This window comes from Poecilia mexicana, unplaced genomic scaffold (assembly GCF_051168715.1).
Source record: "Poecilia mexicana isolate PSO_F unplaced genomic scaffold, ASM5116871v1 scaffold_17, whole genome shotgun sequence".
NCBI classification, from domain to species: Eukaryota; Metazoa; Chordata; class Actinopteri; order Cyprinodontiformes; family Poeciliidae; genus Poecilia; species Poecilia mexicana.
Window position 1 is genome coordinate 24,592,117 of NW_028263386.1, and position 21,013 is coordinate 24,613,129.

Below are 21,013 nucleotides of genomic sequence, written 5' to 3' on the forward strand. Positions count from 1 at the left end.
ATGAAAACAAAACACCTTAGTGTTGCCAGACAGCTCGGGAAAAATTATGATTTTTTTAAATTTAGTTTTGAATTGTGTTGTAGATTACAAAACTACATTATCATAAATATGAAAACACAAGCTTCTTGGTGTTAAACTCCGACAACGCTCCTGTGAGCAGTAGTTCATTCTGTCTGCCTGGCTCCCTCTACTGGCTGCGTCTGGCAGCTCAGCTATTCAAAATGATAAATCTTTCATTAAGACGATAATCAACGACCTGTGTACATGGAGAAAAATGAGTCAATTTACACCAGACAATCTCATACGTTTTCTAGAAATTACAAGGAAATTTCTGAGTTTGAAAATCTGCAAATTTGCTAGAAAAAAAATGGAATAGAAACATGAAAATTTCTGATTTTCAAAAGTCAAAAATGTTGAACTTTTGAAGTTTATTTTCTTCATATTTCTGAGATTCATCTCAAAATTTCAGGTTTTTCTAGCAACATTTTGAATACAGCAACACAGCAAATATTTCCAAGTTGTTTTTTTAGAAAATTTCTGAAATTTTTGGTGGAAATTTACTCTTTTTTTCCCCTCATCTACAATGGGCCGAATACACCATCATAGGGACTAACATAAAAAAAAGAGAAAATAAAAACTTTAGTTATTAAAGCATGCAACTACTCCCCCCCACCTTCCAAAACTCCTAATTCACTCACTCAACACATACAAGCTTCCAACTAGTTAACATGCATGTGTTAGCCTTCTCATTTTCCAGCTACAGAAAAGCTGCCAGTTTGATCTGTGAAACCTTTCAAGGCCATTGCAATTTCCTAATGGAGGTAAGCTATATATAGGAACACAACACACAGCTATGAGCATTTCAACAGAACTGCTTTCTGAGGATTACGATAATCTGCTTCCCTCTTTTCACCGGTCTCTTAACTGCTGAAAATCTGGATTTTCCTCCATGTGTGTATGTATGTGTGAGTGTGGCAGAAAAAAACAAAAGACTAAAATCACAATTGTAAAAACACAAAATTAATCTTTTCTCCTTGCACAGTAGATTTATTTCTTCAATGCTCGATTCCATTGTGACAAGAAACAGAATCACATTTTCTATCCTTGGATGAGAAAAACAAAAACAAAAAAATTGGTAAATCACAGTGGTCAGTTATTTTTCCCCCTCATATTCCAATGTCTTAGTGACAAACTTACATTTTATGAAGAAACAATCTAAGCAATAAAAGGAAGGCTGTGCAGGTCTTGAACAATCAGGGGAAAATGTGTGCAAAGTCACAACAGAGAAATGGAAGCTTTTAAGAGAAAACTAGATCAAAGTAACACATGAGACGATTAGAGTTTTGGATTAAATATAGCAGGATATCAGTAGCTTTACTGGTACAAGAAACTAAGCCCCGCCCCCTCTCCCTACAGAGCTCCTATAACCTATACCGTACATAAAGTGCAATAAAAAAAAAAAGACAAAAAGGAAGAGGCACTGGCCAGTAATCTTAGCATACATTCACTTGAGTGCTGATTTATACATACGAGTGATTTATGTCACACCAAAACTGTGGAAAAGAAACATCTTATTAACTTAAAGAGTTGTAATTTCTTGGGCTGCGGATGAACAGAAAACATTTTCTTCATTTTACCTCCACAAAGAGGCTTCGTTCAAAGCAGAATATTCCTACCAGGTCATGTTCCACTGAGACACACGGCAATAAAAACAAAGCTGGGTAATAAAAAACAGAATTCCATATGATTTAGCTCGCTAGTCTGATTTAGCAAGCTAGAAGACTTTGCTAGTAAAAAACCCCAAATCTTTTTACCAGCTAAAAAGATTTAGTTAGTAAAAAGTAGCTGTTTTTACTAGCTAAGAAGATTTAGCTATGCTAAATCTTTTTACTAGCTCAAAAGACTTAGTAAAACTAGCTAAATCTTTTTACCAGCTAAAAAGATTTTGTTAGTAAAAAGGAGCTAAATCTAGTTAGCTAGCGAGCAAGCTTTGCATCTAGCTAGCTATCTAGCTTGATGCATAGTTACAGGCACACAGCTGAGTTGGACTCCAACTGGATTAAAATCAAGTTTTTTTTTGTTTTTTTAAGGAAAGGAAAAAAACTCTGATTGGATGTGTTTTGTGATGTCACCAGAGACATTCTACAAGGGCAGGCATTTTCTTCTTCACAAAAAAACAGTTTGCAGTAAAAAGGCATAAAGAGAACATTTGACCTCGACGGGTTTTGTATGGATGACATACTACAACTAAAATGTGAATGGTAATCGAATGGAAGTCGTTGAAAAGTCTGGCTTGCAGCTTTAAAAGAAATCTGGGGCACATACAATGTTATAACAACGTGTCATGGCTGCCTCCAAATCTTTTTCAAAATTCATGAGTTATTCTACTGAAGATACACGAGTTCAGATTAGAGTTCTCTGTTACCTTAAGTCTACAATAGCAGAAAAGGACACTGCATTTACCGCATAAATTGCCTTTTCTGGAAGGTTCACAAAGATTCCACCTTACCCAAATAGATTCAGTAAATCTGGTTTCTTCGTACATTTTCTTCTGTGTTTTCCTCGTCCAGGTTGTTCTGATCTGCAGCCATGAGACTGAGATGTGATTGTCAGAATTCTGACGCTGTGTGGAGACAATAAGTGATTGTGATGAGCAGCAGCAGTTTCCTGCAGTTAGGTGGATTTGTGAGGTGTAATCGGATACGTCATTTTTCAATGAATGCGATAGAATACAGTACAAATTCGATAGCATTATAGTACCTGCCTGGCAGTAAATTATTGTTCAAATTTCATCTGGGGTTTTAAACTCTTCCAATTGAACCCAGACCTACAGGGGGAAAACAAAAAACGCATCATTCATAAATACAACATCTTTGTGGAGAATTAAGATTAAGATTAAGCAATATCATTTATAAATATATTTAGACAAGCATGTCTAACAAATTGCATAAATACAACAAAACGATAATCTCTACAAACAGAGATGCACCAGATGATTTTTAGTTTGATTTGTCCTGTTGGGCAACTTGCTGAGCCTTAAATTAATTCCAATCAGTGACTGCACTAAGACTAAACTACCAGTATTCATATTAATACGCTGCTTAAAATGAAGGTAACACTTTATTTGAAGGGGGGTGAATAAGACTGTCATGACACTTTCATTAGCATGACATAACACATGTCATGAACATGAATAAGCCTTCATGAATATTTATGACTGTTGTCATAAAGCGTCATTCGGTAAATTATGACACTTTTAATACAAAGTTGACATTATTCAAAATGTCTTTGTTATGACAACTTGACATTAACCAAGAAATCATTACTGATATAAATTTGCTATAAAAGTATTACTGATTGCACTTTAAAAAATTAGGTAACTTTATGTTATTAAAGGTTACGTTTAAACCTTCAAATAAAGTGTTACCAAAATGAATTAAGAGAACGCCGTACAAATCTTAAAAAGAAAATCGTTTTCTATGAGTTGAGACAGGTCTCTGGTTTGTTCAGGGTGTGAGAGAGAGAGAGCGCAATAGTTTAAATAGACAATATGAAGGATGAATGGAGTATAGCATTAACCTTTACATCATGCTGAATTTGGAAACGCTAGCCTTTTGGAAACTGAAGTTGATTGCTTTAAGTTAAAAATGCTAAATTTTGAATAACTGAGGGTGCTTTTTTCACTTTTTACTAAATCAAGGAAAATATTTTGAATATTGTTCCTAAATCATCTTTTTTAAATTGGAACCGGTATGTCAAATATTTCTATTAAACTAACCAAATACATCTGATCAGTGCTGTTAAACAACAAGAGTGAAATTCTTTGTGGTAACTAGCTTGATGGAAGCTAAAAAAAAAAAAAAAACATAAATCAGACTCTTTCTAGCTAGCTACAGCTAGACTGTGACTGCTTCTAGCTCGCTATAGCCAGACTTACTGTTTCTAGCTAGCGATAGACTCTTTCCAGCTAGCTACAATGTTTCTAGCTAGTTATTGGCAGACTGACTGTTTCTAGCTAGCTTTAGCTAGACCACATGTGTCAAACTCAAGGCCCGCGGGCCACATGTGGCCCGCCACGTCATTTTATGTGGCCCCTCCAGCGTTTTATAGGCCCATGATTGACTTAAAATAGGTTTTGAGCACGAATTGACTACAAACTACATCTCCCATAATGCATTCCGATTGTTACTAGCCAACATTACGGCTTCTCGCCACTAGAGAGCAGCAGAGTCGCCTCAAGCTGCTTATTGATTTTCCCAGCGAAAATCATCGACAAGCTAACATCAAAACGTCCAAGAAAAGAAACATCGATTTACAAGTAAGACTGTGAATGAAGATGTGTGTGAGTTGGTGTCAGGGCGGCAGGTCGCGCTAGACTTTTTTTGTTATCCATTATCTTGACTGACAACATAAAAAAAATCGGCCATGTACTATTTTTATCTGTGAAATTACAATCATATTAACATCGGCTATTTAGCCGCATTTTATGCGGTTTTGTTAATATTCACCGTGAATCCAGATCCCATCACAAATTAAGCAGATAAATGCATCTACATTTTTCTCCGTAGTGATAAAAACCACTGACTGAGGCCCCAATAACTTTTAATAAATTAAACTAAGGGACTTCACTTAAATTAGCATCACTTCACCCGCTGGGGTCTGAACCTTCCTCCTGGTTCCCATCTGCAGAAAAATCTGCGCTAATTCATCAGTCAGTTGGATCTGTCTGATCCAAACAGATCAACTGAACTGTGTGAGTGTTTTACCCTGCGCGGTCCGGTGTGAGCTTTTTCCGGAATTTTTTTGTTTTATTTTTTATTTTTTGCGTGGTTTCGCTTCTCCGAAACGGACAGATGTTACGTCTGCAGCTCCTCCAGAACGCAGCTCTCCTGGGTAACGTGAACCAACAAGGCTCCATTTGTTAAATCTTCTGGATGAGTTACTTCGCAGCGGCGGAGCCACGTCCGCAGTGGTTGAGCAGCGAACTGCGTATGTTACAGTCTAATTAACTTCTGCATCGTCATTTATTTCCTCAAGATAAACTGCCGGCTCCTCAAATGGATTAACACAGTGTTGCATTCTCTTCAGTGGCGCAACTACACATTATTCAGGTGGATGCGAAAACATAAATCGGCGTCCCCCAACCCCCACCCAGGGATGGAACGTCAGGGTGAAGTGTAAGAATCGCTACATTTACCTCGTTATGTATGTGCCAGAGGTGAAGGAGCGTGAGGCGCGCTGAAGTGTATGGGAAAACATAATCGGCGAGTCGCCCCCTCCAGACGGGGTTTTGGCGCCCCCTCTGGTGCTGTGCCCCTATGCGTTGCATACGCTGCATACCCACTTTTTGCGCCTCAGATTCTCTTTAGTTTTCTCTGGTCTGTAATGGAGACTTGAATTTAACGCACCATTTCAACCAAAGGTTTGTAATGCGCTTCCTAACCAGAAGCTCCAAAGCGTGATTTAACAATATGAGGTGTTTAATTTATTTTTAACATTGTATTTTCATACATTTTATGCTAGGGTTGCCCAAGTCTAGTTTTCCAGAGCTACCATCTGCAACTTTAGATGCGTTCCTTCTCTAACACACCTGGATCATTGACTCATTATAAGGCTCTACAGAACTGAGTTGCTGCTAATGAGGGAAGTCAACCTTTTGTCTGGGGTGTGTTTTAGCAGGGATACATCTAAAAGTTGCAGTCTGAAGGACTGCAGCTGGGCACTCCTGATTTGTATCGTCAATGTGGCCCGTTGAGGGTGGCCAATATGCTGAAGTGGCCCTCGGTGAAATTGAGTTTGACACCCCTGAGCTAGACTGTTTGTTTCTAGCTAGCTGAGCTGTTTTTGTTAGCTAGAAATAGTTTGATTTAGCTAGCTTGTCTGATTTAGATTACCTGGGTGGCAGAAGATTTGGCTAGTGAAAAGCATCTAGCTGGCTGCCTAGCTAGATGCTTTTGATTGGTATTTTGATCAGAAACTCTCTATATAAAACTTGTCTGATGCCAGTTACAGTTTATCTAATGTTACTATGGTGACCAGCTAATATCCACCTCTTCAAATGTGAAACTCTTACTTCAAATTCAACAACCCTGTTTAGGCATTAATCCAGCTGTACTGGTCTGCTACCTCAGGGTACCGGCGGCCACATCTAAGAAGAAACAACAGAGACATTGGATCTTTTAAATAAGCTGCTGACTGAAATTGAATCATCTCCTATTAGTTCAGTTCTGACCAACGATAAGCAATACATGGGCAAAAACTAAAAAAATATATATATTTTTTTGCCAGTGAATACACCTAAATGCTAACAGGTTGTGCTGAATCAGCACTTTTTAGTGAGAAGTTGTTACTGAAGGGAGAGGAGTCAAAGTTTGCCATTGCATTAAACATCAGGAAGCACAAGAACCACATTTTCTACTGAGGCATGCTGACTGTTATTCAGCCTGCCATAACAGAGAGCTATTCATTCTTTGGTTTGTTTGTCAGGAACGATGTAAGCTGAACATCTTAGCAGGTTAGTCGAACTGATACGCTGCAGACATGATTTCTATCCAGTGGCCCATTACAGCCAGCGAGAGCTGATCATTTCACTTATTTGCATTTTTGTACGTTTTGTAACCCGACTTTATCAAAAAAAGAAAAGTAGCCTTCTCTTACAGAATCTCAATTCGTGACCATGTACTTTTTTTTTTTTTTTTTTTTTTTTTTTTAGAATTAGCAAGGTATGCTCTGCCATGTTTGAACAGATTGGAGCTGAAAATATTGGCAGTGTTTTGGAAATCTTTGGGTTCTGTTACAAAATGCACCCAGAGGCTGTTTACAGTTACTAAATCTGAGCAGACTGACTGTGCTGGTGGAAGATATTAAATATGGTTTAAAATTTCAACTCAAATCATTTTGTCTTTGTTCTTAACCAATAATAAACCCTGTTTTATATAAATTCCTGTATTACACAAAAACACACAGTGTGACGTCTCATCTGCTCCCTATATAAACTTGATACCGCCTACGAGTGGAAATCTGTAAAAAAATATATATGTATATGTATGATTGACATTTTGTAAGTAAAGTCCTTTAAGAAGAATTGGAATCACATTAAATCTGTATGACAGGCCAGAAATCGGCTATAAAAATCTAATTGGTGCATCTCTCTAGAGATTCCAGCAGACTGGATGTGGGTTACAAAGAGCATATATGTTCTATCTAAATCTAAGACCCCTCTTCCACTTGGAGCACATGTGAATATGAAATATATGTGGACTTATGTGAATATACAGCTCTACACAGGAAAACGCCTCGTCCAGGTAAAGAGTCAGACTGAATAAATGCCGGCCCTGCTCTGCCTCGTCCTCTGCTATGTGACCGTGTACAGTTCGTCTTTGCTGCTCTCGCAGAGCGTGTATCCACAAACCCGCGGCCTCCAGCTCCACCTCCAGCTCCAGCTGAAGCCCTGGCTCCAGCCCAGCGCCTTCCGGTCCTTCTCCTTGGGCGGCAGCAGGAACACCACGCAGCCGGCCACCAGGATGTGCCACAGCGAGTGCGTGTAGTAGTAGTTGCTCTCCGTCTCGGCGAAGACGTACAGACACACTCCGATGAGGGCGCACAGCGCTCCGGGCAGGAGGAAGAAGACCCAGCGGCGCCAGGAGGGCGGGTAGCAGTGTCGCCGGCGGACGCCCCTGTACACCTGTTGGTCGTTTGGGGACGAAGAACAAGAGAAGCCGTCACGTAAAAAGTGGGTGTTATTTTTCCCCCCTTTCTGCTTATATAGCCATTGTTTTAGTTCAAAGTAGAATCTGATTCATACAATTTTTTTATTACAGAAATTTCAACCCCTTCCACTCTCCAGGTGGCATAAATAAAACTAAACAGATACACAAATTAACCTTAAAAAAAAAAAAAAAAAAAAATGCCGACGTGTCTCTTACCCAGGAAGTGACCATGAGAAGTATGGCACACAGGATGGGGCCCAGCAGGTTCCACAGGCCCTTGCGGTCCAGCTGCATTGACATGGCTATCAGCAAGGCCCCGAGCAGAAACAGAGTCTGCACACCAACAAGGAAGGAAGGAAGGAAGGAAGGAGCAGGTGAGGACGCTAAAGCTGTCGTTACCCTGTAAAGTGAGCTGATTATAGAAGGAAAAAGGCCAGAGGCCTCTTACGTATTTGGCTGTGTCTCCCAGGCGAGCCATACAGAGGATGGTGACCCAGATGGAGCAGATGGAGCCGAGGAAGTCGCAGTACTGCAGGGCGTCGTAGTCCATGATGCACAGGACCGCCGCGCCGGGCTGGTCGCAGGCGTGGTAGAACTTCAGGGAGGGGAGGGGAAAGGAGAGGATGTACTGAAGACTTCCTGTGGTCCACATGGATCCACATTCAGCCTCTAAATACTGATAGTACCTACAAACACTGAACATCACCCTGGACACAGATCAGTGAAACATGGACACTGTCCTACATTCAGCACCTCTAAAACAAATGAGGCTTCTTAATCATCAGAGTAATCGATTACTAAAATAATCGATAGCTGCAGCAATTCTTAAAAACAGGCGTCAACAAGTCCAAAGTTGGTTCAGTAACATCCTGGTTCAGTACCTGAGGACCAGATGACTTCGTAGTGTTTAGTGTAATGTCTCCATGTGTCTTTAGTCATAAGATAAGATTCCCAGAACTTTGTCATTTCAGCCTGAAGAGATTTGTTCCCTCACATTTGCTCGGCAGTAGTCCTTACCGTAGAGAAGAACATGGTGAAGAGGTAGACGAAGGCCTCGGTGATGTAGGAGCGTCTGGTGGCGACCACGATGGCGGGCAGGAAGAACAGGTTGCTGAGCGTCAGCAACATGGTTGCCGTCAGCTGGCGGGCGTACGACTGGGCGGTGGAGCCATCGGTGCAGCCCCAACCTTTCCAGCCTGCAGGTGTGGAAAAAGATGATGGGCGCATCGGTGCTGGTGTTTGACATTTCTGCCTCCACCAATGCATTCACAACAAAAGGGCAGCAACTAGCGATTACTTTAGTAATGGATTACTCTATTCAATCAATCAATCAATCAAATTTCATTTGTATAGCACATTTCAGCAGCACGGCATTTCAAGGTGCTTTACATAATTAAAAAACAAAATAAAAACAGCATGTGACACTGTAAGAAAGAGAAAGAGATAAAAAAAAAGATAAAAACATACTTTTAGTGTACACTTGATTTGTAGCACAGGATGAATCTGCAACATGTGAAAAGCTCAGCACTTTCTGTTGGACTTATTAATACAGCTTAGCGCATTTTTTAAAAACTTCTCTATGAAATATTTAATAAATGGATATCAAAAGATGCTTAATAGTAGAGTTTTTTTGGTTTTACAGAATTTGATCTGGGTAAAGTTAAAACTATGCCACTTGAGTTCTAGATGGAACATATTTGTAGGCAAAGGTTTTTTTTTCTTAAATAAAAATATATAGATTTATTTCTGTACTTTTGGATTTATCAAACTTCTGATTCTTTCAGCAAATGGCTTTTTTGGAGACTTTGTACCAGACTCCAAAATGTAACGATTAATCAATTACTAGATTAGTTGACGATTATTTCAATAATTGATTAATCACAATTAATCTGATTAATCCAATTAATCGTTTCTGCCCTAAACACCATGTGAGTAGAAAACACACACAGAGACTCCATGTACCACTATGACCTCTCAACTTCACTTGAAGATGCCAACACAGGTAAAAGTATGTGTGTGTGTGTGTGTGTGTGTGTGTGTGTGTGTGTGTGTTACCTGCAGAGCAGACACAGGCAGAGTACAGGTATGTGTAGGATCTCAGCAGCCTACATTCACCATACGGCCCGCAGTCGTCCACACAGGCGCTGACGGACACCTCCGGGACCACAGACACCACCGAGGCGTTACCGCAGTCACTGCTGCAGAAAACACACGGGATCAGCTTAAGCATGAGTACTTTCTCAGACTGTCAGACTTACACACAGACTGAAACAAGTCATGATGCTGCAGCAGCGTGCGTGTGTGTTCTACCTGTTGCATAGGAGCTGCAGGGTGAGGTACCACGTTGTGGACTGAGGGAAAGGCAGCCTGACCACGGCTTTAGGGACGCTGACGTTGATCCCGACGGCGTATCCCATAAACAAACCTGGAGAGAATCAACAAGATGGCGTCCGTTATCCCCATATGTCTGAAGGTACATATGTACACTTTGTGTCCGTATTTGATGCAGACTAATCATCAAATAAAACTTTAAGTTAACAACAACTTCTTCATAATGGTCCAGAATTTAAACCCTGTCACACATCTACTGTCATATACAGGTGCTGGTCATAAAATTAGAATATTGTGATAAAGTTCATTATTTTCCATAATGTCATGATAAAAATTAAATTGTCATATATTTTAGATTCATTGCACACCAACTGAAATATTTCAGGTCTTTTATTGTTTTAATTTTGATGATTTTGGCAAACAGCTCATGAAAACCCAAAATCCCTGTCTCAAAAAATTAGAATATTATGAAAAGGTTCTCTGAATGAGCAATAAAAATAATCATCTGAATCAACAAAGTAACTCTAAACACCTGAAAAAGATTCCTGAGGCCTTTAAAAACTCCCAGCCTGGTTCATTACTCAAAACCGCAATCATGGGTCAGACTGCTGACCTGACTGCTGTCCAGAAGGCCATCACTGACATCCTCAAGCAAGAGGGTGAGAAACAGAAAGAAATTTCTGAACGAATCGGCTGTTTGCAGAGTGTTATATCAAGGCACCTCAGTGGGAAGTCAGTAGGAAGGAAAAAGTGTGGCAGAAAACGCTGCACAACGAGAAGAGGTGACCGGACCCTGAGGAAGATTGTGGAGAAGGGCCGATTCCAGACCTTGGGGGAAGCAGTGGACTGAGTCTGGAGTAGAAACATCCAGAGCCACTGTGCACAGGCATGTGCAGGAAATGGGCTACAGGTGCCGCATTCCCCAGGTCAAAGGTCAAGCCACTTTTGAACCAGAAACAGCGGCAGAAGCGCCTGACCTGGGCTACAGAGAAGCAGCACTTTGGACCACTGTTGTTCAGTGGTCCAAAGTACTTTTTTCGGATGAAAGCAAACTTTGCATGTCATTCGGAAATCAAAGTGCCAGACTCTGGAGGAAGACTGGGGAGAAGGAAATGCCAAAATGCCAGAAGTCCAGTGTCAAGTACCCACAGTCAGTGATGGTCTGGGTGCCATGTCAGCTGCTGGTGTTGGTCCACTGGGTTTTATCAAGGGCAGGATCAATGCAGCAGCTATCAGAAGATTTTGGAGCACTTCATGCTTCCATCTGCTGAAATGTTTTATGGAGATGAAAATTTAATTTGGTCTGGAATCGGCCCTTCTCCACAATCTTCCTCAGGGTCCGGTCACCTCTTCTCGTTGTGCAGCGTTTTCTGCCACACTTTTTCCTTCCTACTGACTTCCCACTGAGGTGCCTTGATATAACACTCTGCAAACAGCCGATTCGTTCAGAAATTTCTTTCTGTTTCTCACCCTCTTGCTTGAGGATGTCAGTGATGGCCTTCTGGACAGCAGTCAGGTCAGCAGTCTGACCCATGATTGCGGTTTTGAGTAATGAACCAGGCTGGGAGTTTTTAAAGGCCTCAGGAATCTTTTTCAGGTGTTTAGAGTTACTTTGTTGATTCAGATGATTATTTTTATTGCTCGTTCAGAGAACCTTTTCATAATATTCTAATTTTTTGAGACAGGGATTTTGGGTTTTCATGAGCTGTTTGCCAAAATCATCAAAATTAAAACAATAAAAGACCTGAAATATTTCAGTTGGTGTGCAATGAATCTAAAATATATGACAATTTAATTTTTATCATGACATTATGGAAAATAATGAACTTTATCACAATATTCTAATTTTATGACCAGCACCTGTAAAGTGGTTATGATTATCGTTTGCATTCAACTTGTGTTCTTTGTGTGTGAAAATTTTAATAAAAGTCAAAGAAAGAATAAAAGTTAGTTATCATAAAGCCTTACAGGTAAATTTAAAAAGGTAAACATCAATGTTTACTTCTATACTGAATTGAAAATTTGTTTTTTCTGAATTCACATTTTTATCATATAGAAAACACAAACAGGTGGAACTTTTTTATTTAAAAAAATCAACCATATACTGATGAAATTAGAGTGAACATGTTTTTATATTTTAATATAAAAAGTTATAGTTTGTGTTGAATTTCGACAATAAAGTGCAGGGGGTCCATCAGACCCATGAACATCATACATAGATTAATAATAAATTGTTTTAATGTTCTTCTGAATCACTAAATGTAGGTTTTGACAGAAAAGTTGACCTCAGAATAGAAGGCTACAATGTTTTTTTTGCAGGTTACTCATATTGAATCTAAGGCTGTCAAATAATCACATGATAAATTAAAACTAACTCAATAATGTCCATTTCAATAATATATCATTTTTCTCTTTTCTGTCTTTCTACCATAAATTGAATGATAAAAATCTTCAGTCGGGTGCCTTTGTCTCAACTAGACCCTTTTTTAAGTTCAATTTTGTTTTCATAATTAATTTTATTTGTCATTTCTGTTGTTTTGTTTATTCATTTTGCATATTTAAAATGTCTCCCAGTTCCAGTGTTTAAAAATTCATTAGAATTTAAAGTTTGTTCATCTTTGAGAACGTGTTCCTGCATTATTATGTCATTACCATTACATTACTTGAAAATGGTCTCAAAGGAACAATATTATCATTTATCGCGATAACTTCTGGGACGGTTTATCGTGCCAGGTCCACCTGTACCTGTTCTGCAGGGTTCAGAGTGGTTGAGTTGGAGGACCGGAGCCCAGGCAGAGAAACAGGCCATGATGCTGTTATTCCCCAAAGTCGCATTAGTCTATATTAGAAAAAACACAAACAAATAAAGAAATCTCACCTGTGTGTCTTAACAGTTTAAGTACAATCACACACACACACGTCAGTGGTTCAGTCAGCGTTACTCACAGAATTGAGCGTGAGCTGCAGGTTGAGCGTTCCCCCGGTGGCCTGCGGGGGCAGCGGGTAGGTGAGCAGCGTGGGGTGCGTTTCCGTGACGCTTACGTTGGAGCTGTTGACGGGGGTGTACCGCAGCGACAGAACGTCCAGCTCCTCGTAGAGCACGGGGACGCTCCACACGCACGGGGACGCCAGCGGCGGCGGGGGAGCCGGCGCCGAGCCGTTCCCCGTCGCCGTGGCGTTGGACACGCTGCTCTTGCCAAGTAGCTTTGTGATGTCATCGTCCGCTGTGAGGCCTACGCTCTTTGGCTTACATCCCACTGAGCGAGACAGAAACAGAAAAAGCAAACATATTCATAACCCTGGATAGTTTGTTTTTTTCCCGCATTAGACCCAGAAAAAGTAGCAACAATCATAGAATTCAAATTTTTTACTTCACAAAAACCGTCGATTAAGAATCGTTTCTAAATATAGGCATTACAAAAATCAAGTTTGCAGTGTTTTTGTAGAATACATTAATCAGATTTCCTCAACTGACTCACTGCAAAAGTGTTATATTACTGATAGATCAGTAATATTTTTGATCCTTTTGTGTTATTAGGTCGACTCAGAGGAATGTGCATCTATAAATTGGTGGTTCTTTAAGAAATGTTTATGGTCTTGTTTAGAGCATTATGTATTACCGGCAGTCAGTTATTATTGGTTATCGGTATGAAATCAAAAAGAGCTAATTATCCCTAATTATTAGTTTTTATTTATTTCAGATTGGCTGTTCTACATCTAATGAACAAATTAAAGTTGTGTTGTTTTTACATGTTTGACCAAGTTTGTTAAGCTGTTGGTGTAAACCAGGGGTCCCCAAACTACGGCCCGCGGGCCGGATCCGGCCAGCCACGTCATTTGGTCCGGCCCCCTGAACAATGCCGGATCCGGCCCGCCTGCTCATACCAGAGAGCATTCAGTGTTTTTTTTCATATATTGTATTTTCTGGTTTATATGTGGATTTTTCTTCAACCACCAGGGGGCTTGAGCAGATGTGAAACTAACTTTCCCTCAATGGAATATATACTCGTCAGTCCCAGTCACCGTTTCACTCACGGTTTTTTCCATTTGCATTCTGGGTAAAAATCTATCTAAAAGCGCGAATGTGTCGTCGTCGTCCCCCCTCCCCCCCCTCCCGCTCGACAGTTTCAAATACAGAACAACCCCCCCCCACCCCCCCCCCTTCGACAAGAATTTTCTAAGTTTTTTTTCTGCAAAAACTAAGACCGGCCCCCGACCACAGAAAGGAACAGCTATGTGGCCCTCGCAGGAAAAAGTTTGGGGACCCCTGGTGTAAACCATACAATAACTCAGCACATATGAGTTATTGAGTCATTAAAAAATTCTAATTCAGTATATATATATATATATATATATATATATATATATATATATATATATATACATATAAATTCTAATTCAGTATATATATGTCTGTGTTTAAAAAAGAAAGACATGTTTCAAATCAATTCAGCTCCGTCTTCCTGGATCAGATTGGTATCAGTCGATGCTAAACCTCAGATATCGGTATCAGAAGTTAAAAAAAAAGTGAATCAGCGCATCCCTCACTGTAACATGCTGAAATGTGCAAAAAAAAGAAAAGAATAAATTACAAAAGAGCTCAGTGCTCACCTGTGTAGTTGGATCCAATCCTGAAGGTTACAGTTCGGTTGACTTGGCTGCTCTCCACAACGACCCGCAGCCACGAGTCCCATGGAGGGTTAGAGAGGGACAGGGTGCAGCTGACCCCAGAGCAGTTCAGCTCCGTCTGGCTGTGCTGCAGCGATGCCGAGCCCAGCCTGAGGAGCAGCGAGCAGCCAGCGCTCTCCAACGCCTCGCCGGACGAGCACCCGGCCACGGAAACCGAGAGAGACGAGGTAAACTCCGGCACAAACAACCTGCCACGATTTAGCACATCTGAATTAATGAGACACCATTTCAAAAAAATGTGGACACCGTGTCGCGGTAGTTACTTGAGACGTGCGGGTCTGTCGGGGGCTGCGGTCTGAGTCAGGACGGTTCCCGGCTGCAGGACGGGAGTGTCCGCCGCTCTCCTGACCGACAGCTGGGGCTGGAAGTAATAGGAGCAGGACGGGAAACCCTGAAACATGAAAAAATAAATAAATTATGTCACTTCACTTATATACAAGGACATAAACAGTAATAAAATCAAACTCAGACTGAAAGGGGGAAAAAAATAGTTGCTCCCAATCAAGACATTGTTTATCAAACCAACCTGCTGACTAAATGGAAGGAATGTTGCTCAGCAAACAGTAAACAGCCACCGCTCCAGTTCAGCAGGTCGGAGGTAGAAACAAGGAATTTTTATAGAAACGCTGCCATGGTAACGTACACAACCTCATCATGATGGCTTACAGGCTTACATGGTTTCACAGGAGGCAAACTGGACTTTACATTCATATCCTGCTGCACATATTACAGTTCAGATTAAAGAAAGCAGCCAGGCTCACGTTACACTGCGATGATTACATCCGATAAAAGGCTCCATCACACCCAGATCGCTTACACTGGAAGACGACGGCTTGGTTCCACTTTTGTCAGAAAAGTAAATCACAGGTAAGTGCTGGGAGCCGGTGGCACCAGAAATGTGAAGTAAATTATCCAACAGAACCTTTAACCTTTGTTTATTTTAGGGCTGTTGTAAACGAATATTTTAGTAATCGAGTAATCTATCGATTATTCTTACGATTAATCGAGTAATCGGATAAAAAAAAATTATAAAATGAAATATTGGTAAATCTGGCATAATACCGGTGTTACTATCAGATATCAATATCAGTCCAATTTTTCATATTTGGGCATCCCTAACAGTTGCTTTTTTGTAGTTTAGAAAACTAACCTGTAACAATAATAGCTCACTTTCTAAGTTAACCAGAAGAAAAGTTATAGAAAAATCTGAAATTATATTGAATTTAATAACAAAGAGGCAGGCTCACAAATATGCTTATAAAAAATGTCTACAATCCAGCTTTTAGTTTATGTATTCATCTTCAGTGAGTTTAATAGATTAATTAAACTCACCTTGCCACCTAACCTGTCACGCTTTGGGTTTGAAAATACGGGAAATGCCGTCTGGAGTGGGAGGAGAGGGCGAATGAACGAACGTAAGATGGGGTGGAGGGGAGGAAATAGACCAGCGGACTGACGAACCGTTAGACCGGGGGACGAACACGGGGGAAGCAATACGGGATATTTACGACACCTTCACTGGTCACACTCAGAAACTCATCTACCAGCCATGTGCGATGCGCTCCGCCACCCGTTTCTTCAGACCGGGATATGAAATTTATTGTGCGGTTCGTCGGTAAAGCTACATTTACACGGTAAGCATCAGCCGTGTACTCAGCCGCCCGCCCTGTTCAGGCTATCCGCTCACCTCAGCGCTCTTCCCGCCGTTCGCTTTCAACCAGCAGCCCCGGAGGAGAAATGCTGCCGTACTCCAGGCATCCCCCAGTCATTTTAAGGATGCTTATTGGTTCCCCAAAAACGATAAAAAGTCGGGCATTATCATCAATCAATAAAATCCCCACGGGCCAATCTTGAAGATTGGACTTTATGCCGCTGAGACTTAGTAGCTTTTGTCAACAACTCAGAGGCGGAAGTGAGAGCTACGCGCAACGCAAATGAAGTCCCGGCCGGAACACGGTGCGCCAACTAATAAAACATAAATTAACGAAGCTTCGAGGCAGGTAAATTTTCCTCGAGGAATTTTAGTAATCGAGGTACTCGAATCATTCGAGGAATCGTTTCAGCCCTAGTTTATTTTAACAAAAATATATAGAATTTTAGAGTTAGACAAAAACAAAAAGCTCCAACTTAGAATAAAATGAAATTAAATGATTTGCTTGACAGATATACAGTTTTACTTTTCCAGTGTCAGCAGAAAACATCGGCTGAAGCTTGTGAATGACCTTAACAAATAAATGAATAACTGCCGTCTATAAACCTGTATGAAAATCCAAGGTAATAGGCTCTAGCTGTGAATTTTTCTCCGTGTCCGAGCCAAAGGAATGACTGCAGCTGCAATATGGTTGCATATCAGTATTTTGACTTCCCTTTCAATCACTACATGTTGGTTAGCATTAGCTTAAAGTGATTAGCATTAGCTTGAAGAGATTTGTATTATTGTGCAATGTTAGAAAACTAACTGTATATTAACCAATACTCTTTAGGTGGTGTGAAAGTTTGCTGCATTAATGTAAAGCAGTAAACCCATGAGTAGAAAAGTGAGATTTTCTCCTGTTTTCATTCACTGCTGAGATGTTTCATACAATTACTGCATGGTTCACCAAAATACAGTAAGAGGGTGACAACAATGATCTTCAAAAATAGATTAGAAATTACAACATCAACAGGAAAGCTCCCAGAGTTCAAGTGAAAAAAAAAAAAAAAAAAAGTTTTTGCCACAAAGTGTGATTATCAACTCTGGTGGTTTACAGGTGGATTGATCGCGTGCTGGCCTACACCAACCAGTCAGGCTAATGTTACGCTGCGATTGTGATGTTTGCATCCAATCAAATGCCTCGCCACGCCCACATCCCTTTCATTTGATGACCGTGGTTAACAGAGAGGCGTTAAATTAAATTTCTACTTCTTACTGAAAAAAATGAAACTTTGTTTTCACTTTTTTTCCCCACTTCTTGGGAGGATATTGTTGTGGACTGATTCTTCGAAACCATTGTTCCACAACTAACGTCATCCTTTATGGGATGAAATATAATCCATTATCTATTATTAGCCCTAAACAAGACATAGAGTTTCTAATATGCTAGTACATAAAACCCGAATAGAATTGAAATTCAAGGAGCAATTCTGCCAAAAATGTAATTATTTAGAGGATCAGAAAATGCTTTTTAGATGGCGAAGACTTATTAAAATCTAAGTGACGTCATTATCAGGGTTCTGTGGTGCATGAAGACATGGCCAGGGATTGATTTGCTCACTTTCTCATAAGAATAAAAACACAATCATACCAGCAGCAACGTAGATACCAGTAGGACAGGGTTTCCCCCAGAGTATTATAAGCCTGGCGGCCCGCCATGCTTTACTAGACCCCCCTCTAGTCTAAGCATTGCTTGATTTTAGAAAAATTAAGAATTGAGGGGGGAGGGGAAAAAAAACATGCTTAATTATTATTTTTTTTTTTTTTATCTTAAAGCCTAATTGCAAGAGTCTCCGGGGTTATGAGAGTTTCACTTGCGGAGTAGATTTATTTCTAAAAAATTTATAGGTTTATAGTTTATGCATTTAAAGTAACAGTAACAGAAACAGTAAAGTCAAATTGTATTTCATTTTTAGAAAACAAAATCCCAGAACAAACCTTCTGCTCTATGCGCCCGTCGTCCTCCGGTAAGTGCGCAGCGACGAACCAATCCCCCGGAGCCGGATCGGAGAGGTTAAAGGTTGTGGAGCTCTGGGAGGTTACCGGTAGAATCAGGGACAAGGAGGGGCCCCACAGGGTCGCATTTGGAAACACAGTCTCTGCTGGGTTTATGACGGGAGGAGCGCCCCATCGGAGGTGGCTGGGAAAAAAAAAAAAAGAAAAAGAAAGTTGAATTTGGTTCAAATAAAAATCAGCCAGTAACGACAGATTTCTTGTTCCGTAGCAGCGTCTCGTGGCTTACATGCTGACGTTGTGCTGCCCACAGTTGAAGCTGTGGCCCTTTTTCACTGAGAAGAGCCAGCGAGCGACGGCGGTCTGCTCCGGTATGTGGAACCTCTGCAGCCTGACGCTGGCGTACCAGCCGTACTTCGACAACTTCTGAGCGGGTTTGGACGACAGCTCGGATTCAAATGTCACTTGTCCGTCTGCAGGGAAGAAAGGGTTTGTTTAAAAGGCCAAAACATTCGTCACACAGTCGAAAAGCAGCGTTAGTAATTCATTAGTATAGAAAGTATGTGGGAAAAAAAAAAACTAACTAAAAAAAAGATGACTAGTTTAACATTCTTGACTTTGTAAACAAAGTCCTCTTTTGAAAGCTTAAAAACCTTTCAAAAGAGGACATTTGCCACTTGATATCAACCCAGTCTCAGAAAAATGATTTAAATAAGTGTTTCTGAATCAGAATCATCTTTTATGGTCCTTGCACAGAAGCACAACAAAATGTGTTTCAGTACAGCTCATCTAAAGAACAAAGAAAGAACAACGAACATAAGACATGGGTAGATGAGTGCCTGAGGCTGCAGGTATCATGGGAGGTGCTGCCTTTTGGTTAGATGAGAAGAAGAAAAAAGAAACACTTTCTTATTTACCCGTTTATTTTTTATCTTTTCTAAAGTAATCAGAGTTAATTGTTTCCTTCCTTTTTTGGACTTTATGCTTGGAGTTTTTCAATTGATATTCAGAGTAAAGAGTTACACTTTTCAGTGATACGACTGCCATCTACTATTCTGTAAATGTAGAACTTTAAAAAAGTGACCAGCAAAGGTCATATTTCACAAATAATACGTTAAAAACAATTTTTTTTGTTTTTTTCCTATTGATTAGAGATATACAGGACAAACTCGACACCCATGTTTTAAGCTAGATTAAAAAAAAAAAACAGAAAATGTAGGGAAATGTACTTTAATTCTTCCATTTATTGTTAAATTATAAACTACTAACTATCAAACATCCTGAAGAACATCGATTTGCTCTTTTCTGTGTTACAGAATAAAGAAAATAGACTGGACCTTAGAGAAAACAAGAAATCGGCATCGAACAGGAACAGTCTGATCAGTGCATTTCTGTAATATACAAAACAGCTGTAGCATATTAAAGTAAAAAGTGACACTCATTCATAATAGCGATAAAAGGAAAACCACATCCACATGGAGACTATTTTCGAAATTTGTAGGTTTTACGACGTTTCTTCGTCTTTGCCGTCGTAACTTAAAACCAAAAATCAACATTCGTTAGCAGCCATGCTAATATTTGCCCTTCTCTTGATACAACTCTTACCGTCTCCTAACGCCCAGGATGTCAGCGCGACGAAAAGCAACCAACGCAGAAAGCAGGCCTCCATCTTTACTCTCCGACAAACCAACTCGTCACATCTTCCCGAGTCCACCTGCTTTACCACACATACCTTCAACTAAAAAAAAAAAAAAAAAAGATACCTGGTTAGCACTTCCGGGTTTCTGTGCAACTACGTGGTGCGTCACGAGCGTGTCTGCAGGGGGCGTTTGAGTGCTGTAGGAAAAATTTGCTTGAAGCGGCCAAACCTCGCTCGTCTGTATGTGTTGGTCATTAGTTACAGATGACAAGTTACGATTTTTATGGCGCGGGAAGCCGTCTGGATGAAAAAAACAAACAAAAACAAAACATGAACACTGTATGCACTGGGTTTTTACCTTAGAATGGCCAACTCTGTTATTCCTATGTCAATTTGATACAGTAGAGGCTTCCACACTTCCCATATTTGTGTCCTCTGTCACTTTTATCAGCAGTTAAAACTGTTTAATCCGTTGTTAACATGTTGTAACCTGTTTTTCCGAGCCGCCTTTAAACGCAACATGAGCGCTACGACGCTCGCGCTGGGTTTCCACCTGTGAAGGAGACCTGCTGCTGCTGTGCGGAGCTACGTAGGTTTGTGTTAGAATCACGGCAGCAAACCAGCAAAACGCAAAGAACTTTTCACAGTTTTTCCCTCCAAACTAACCGACTGAGTTGAGTAAAGCGGTTGGATGCAGGTAATGTTAGCTAAAAGATGACTAGCTAATGTCAATACAGAACCTTAAGCTTAACAAGTAGGCTACCGATGTTGGTGTCTATTTTCAGCTACATACATTCTTTTTGCCCCCAAAAATTGAATGTACGTGAAACATACGTTTCACGTACATTCATCGTGAAATGAATGTACGTGAAACAACGTACCCGTGAAACGCGTTGTTTCACGACAACACGCGTCGTGTGAAACTGTGAAACAACGTCACACGCGTTGTTTCAACAAGACAGCCATTTGTAATCTATAGGGGGGGGCGCAGAAAATGTT

The 21,013-nt window shown here is 40.4% G+C and overlaps 1 protein-coding gene across 12 annotated transcripts; it reads right to left on the reverse strand.

The window, feature by feature from the left end:
* Window positions 1-1,026: 1,026 nt before the first annotated feature.
* Window positions 1,027-20,525, reverse strand: pgap6 (post-glycosylphosphatidylinositol attachment to proteins 6). Of its 12 annotated transcripts, XR_015765759.1 has the most exons (16): window positions 19,981-20,525; window positions 18,665-18,848; window positions 18,361-18,562; window positions 14,993-15,120; window positions 14,652-14,917; window positions 12,987-13,297; window positions 12,786-12,879; window positions 10,020-10,134; window positions 9,765-9,907; window positions 8,727-8,905; window positions 8,158-8,304; window positions 7,926-8,042; window positions 7,412-7,684; window positions 6,074-6,148; window positions 2,761-2,827; window positions 1,027-2,623 (listed from the first exon to the last, which is right to left on the reverse strand). XR_015765759.1 is itself a non-coding variant. In XM_088014361.1 (15 exons), the coding sequence occupies exons 1-14, from the start codon at window positions 20,042-20,044 to the stop codon at window positions 2,783-2,785; spliced, it is 2,268 nt and encodes a 755-aa protein (XP_087870487.1). In that variant the 5' UTR covers window positions 20,045-20,525; the 3' UTR covers window positions 1,027-2,623; window positions 2,765-2,782. The 12 variants fall into 12 exon arrangements, 6 of the variants coding, with proteins under 6 accessions (XP_087870487.1, XP_087870486.1, XP_087870485.1 ...); XR_015765758.1 differs by having other exon boundaries at window positions 1,027-2,827; XR_015765757.1 differs by having other exon boundaries at window positions 2,765-2,827; window positions 6,074-7,684.
* Window positions 20,526-21,013: the final 488 nt, after the last annotated feature.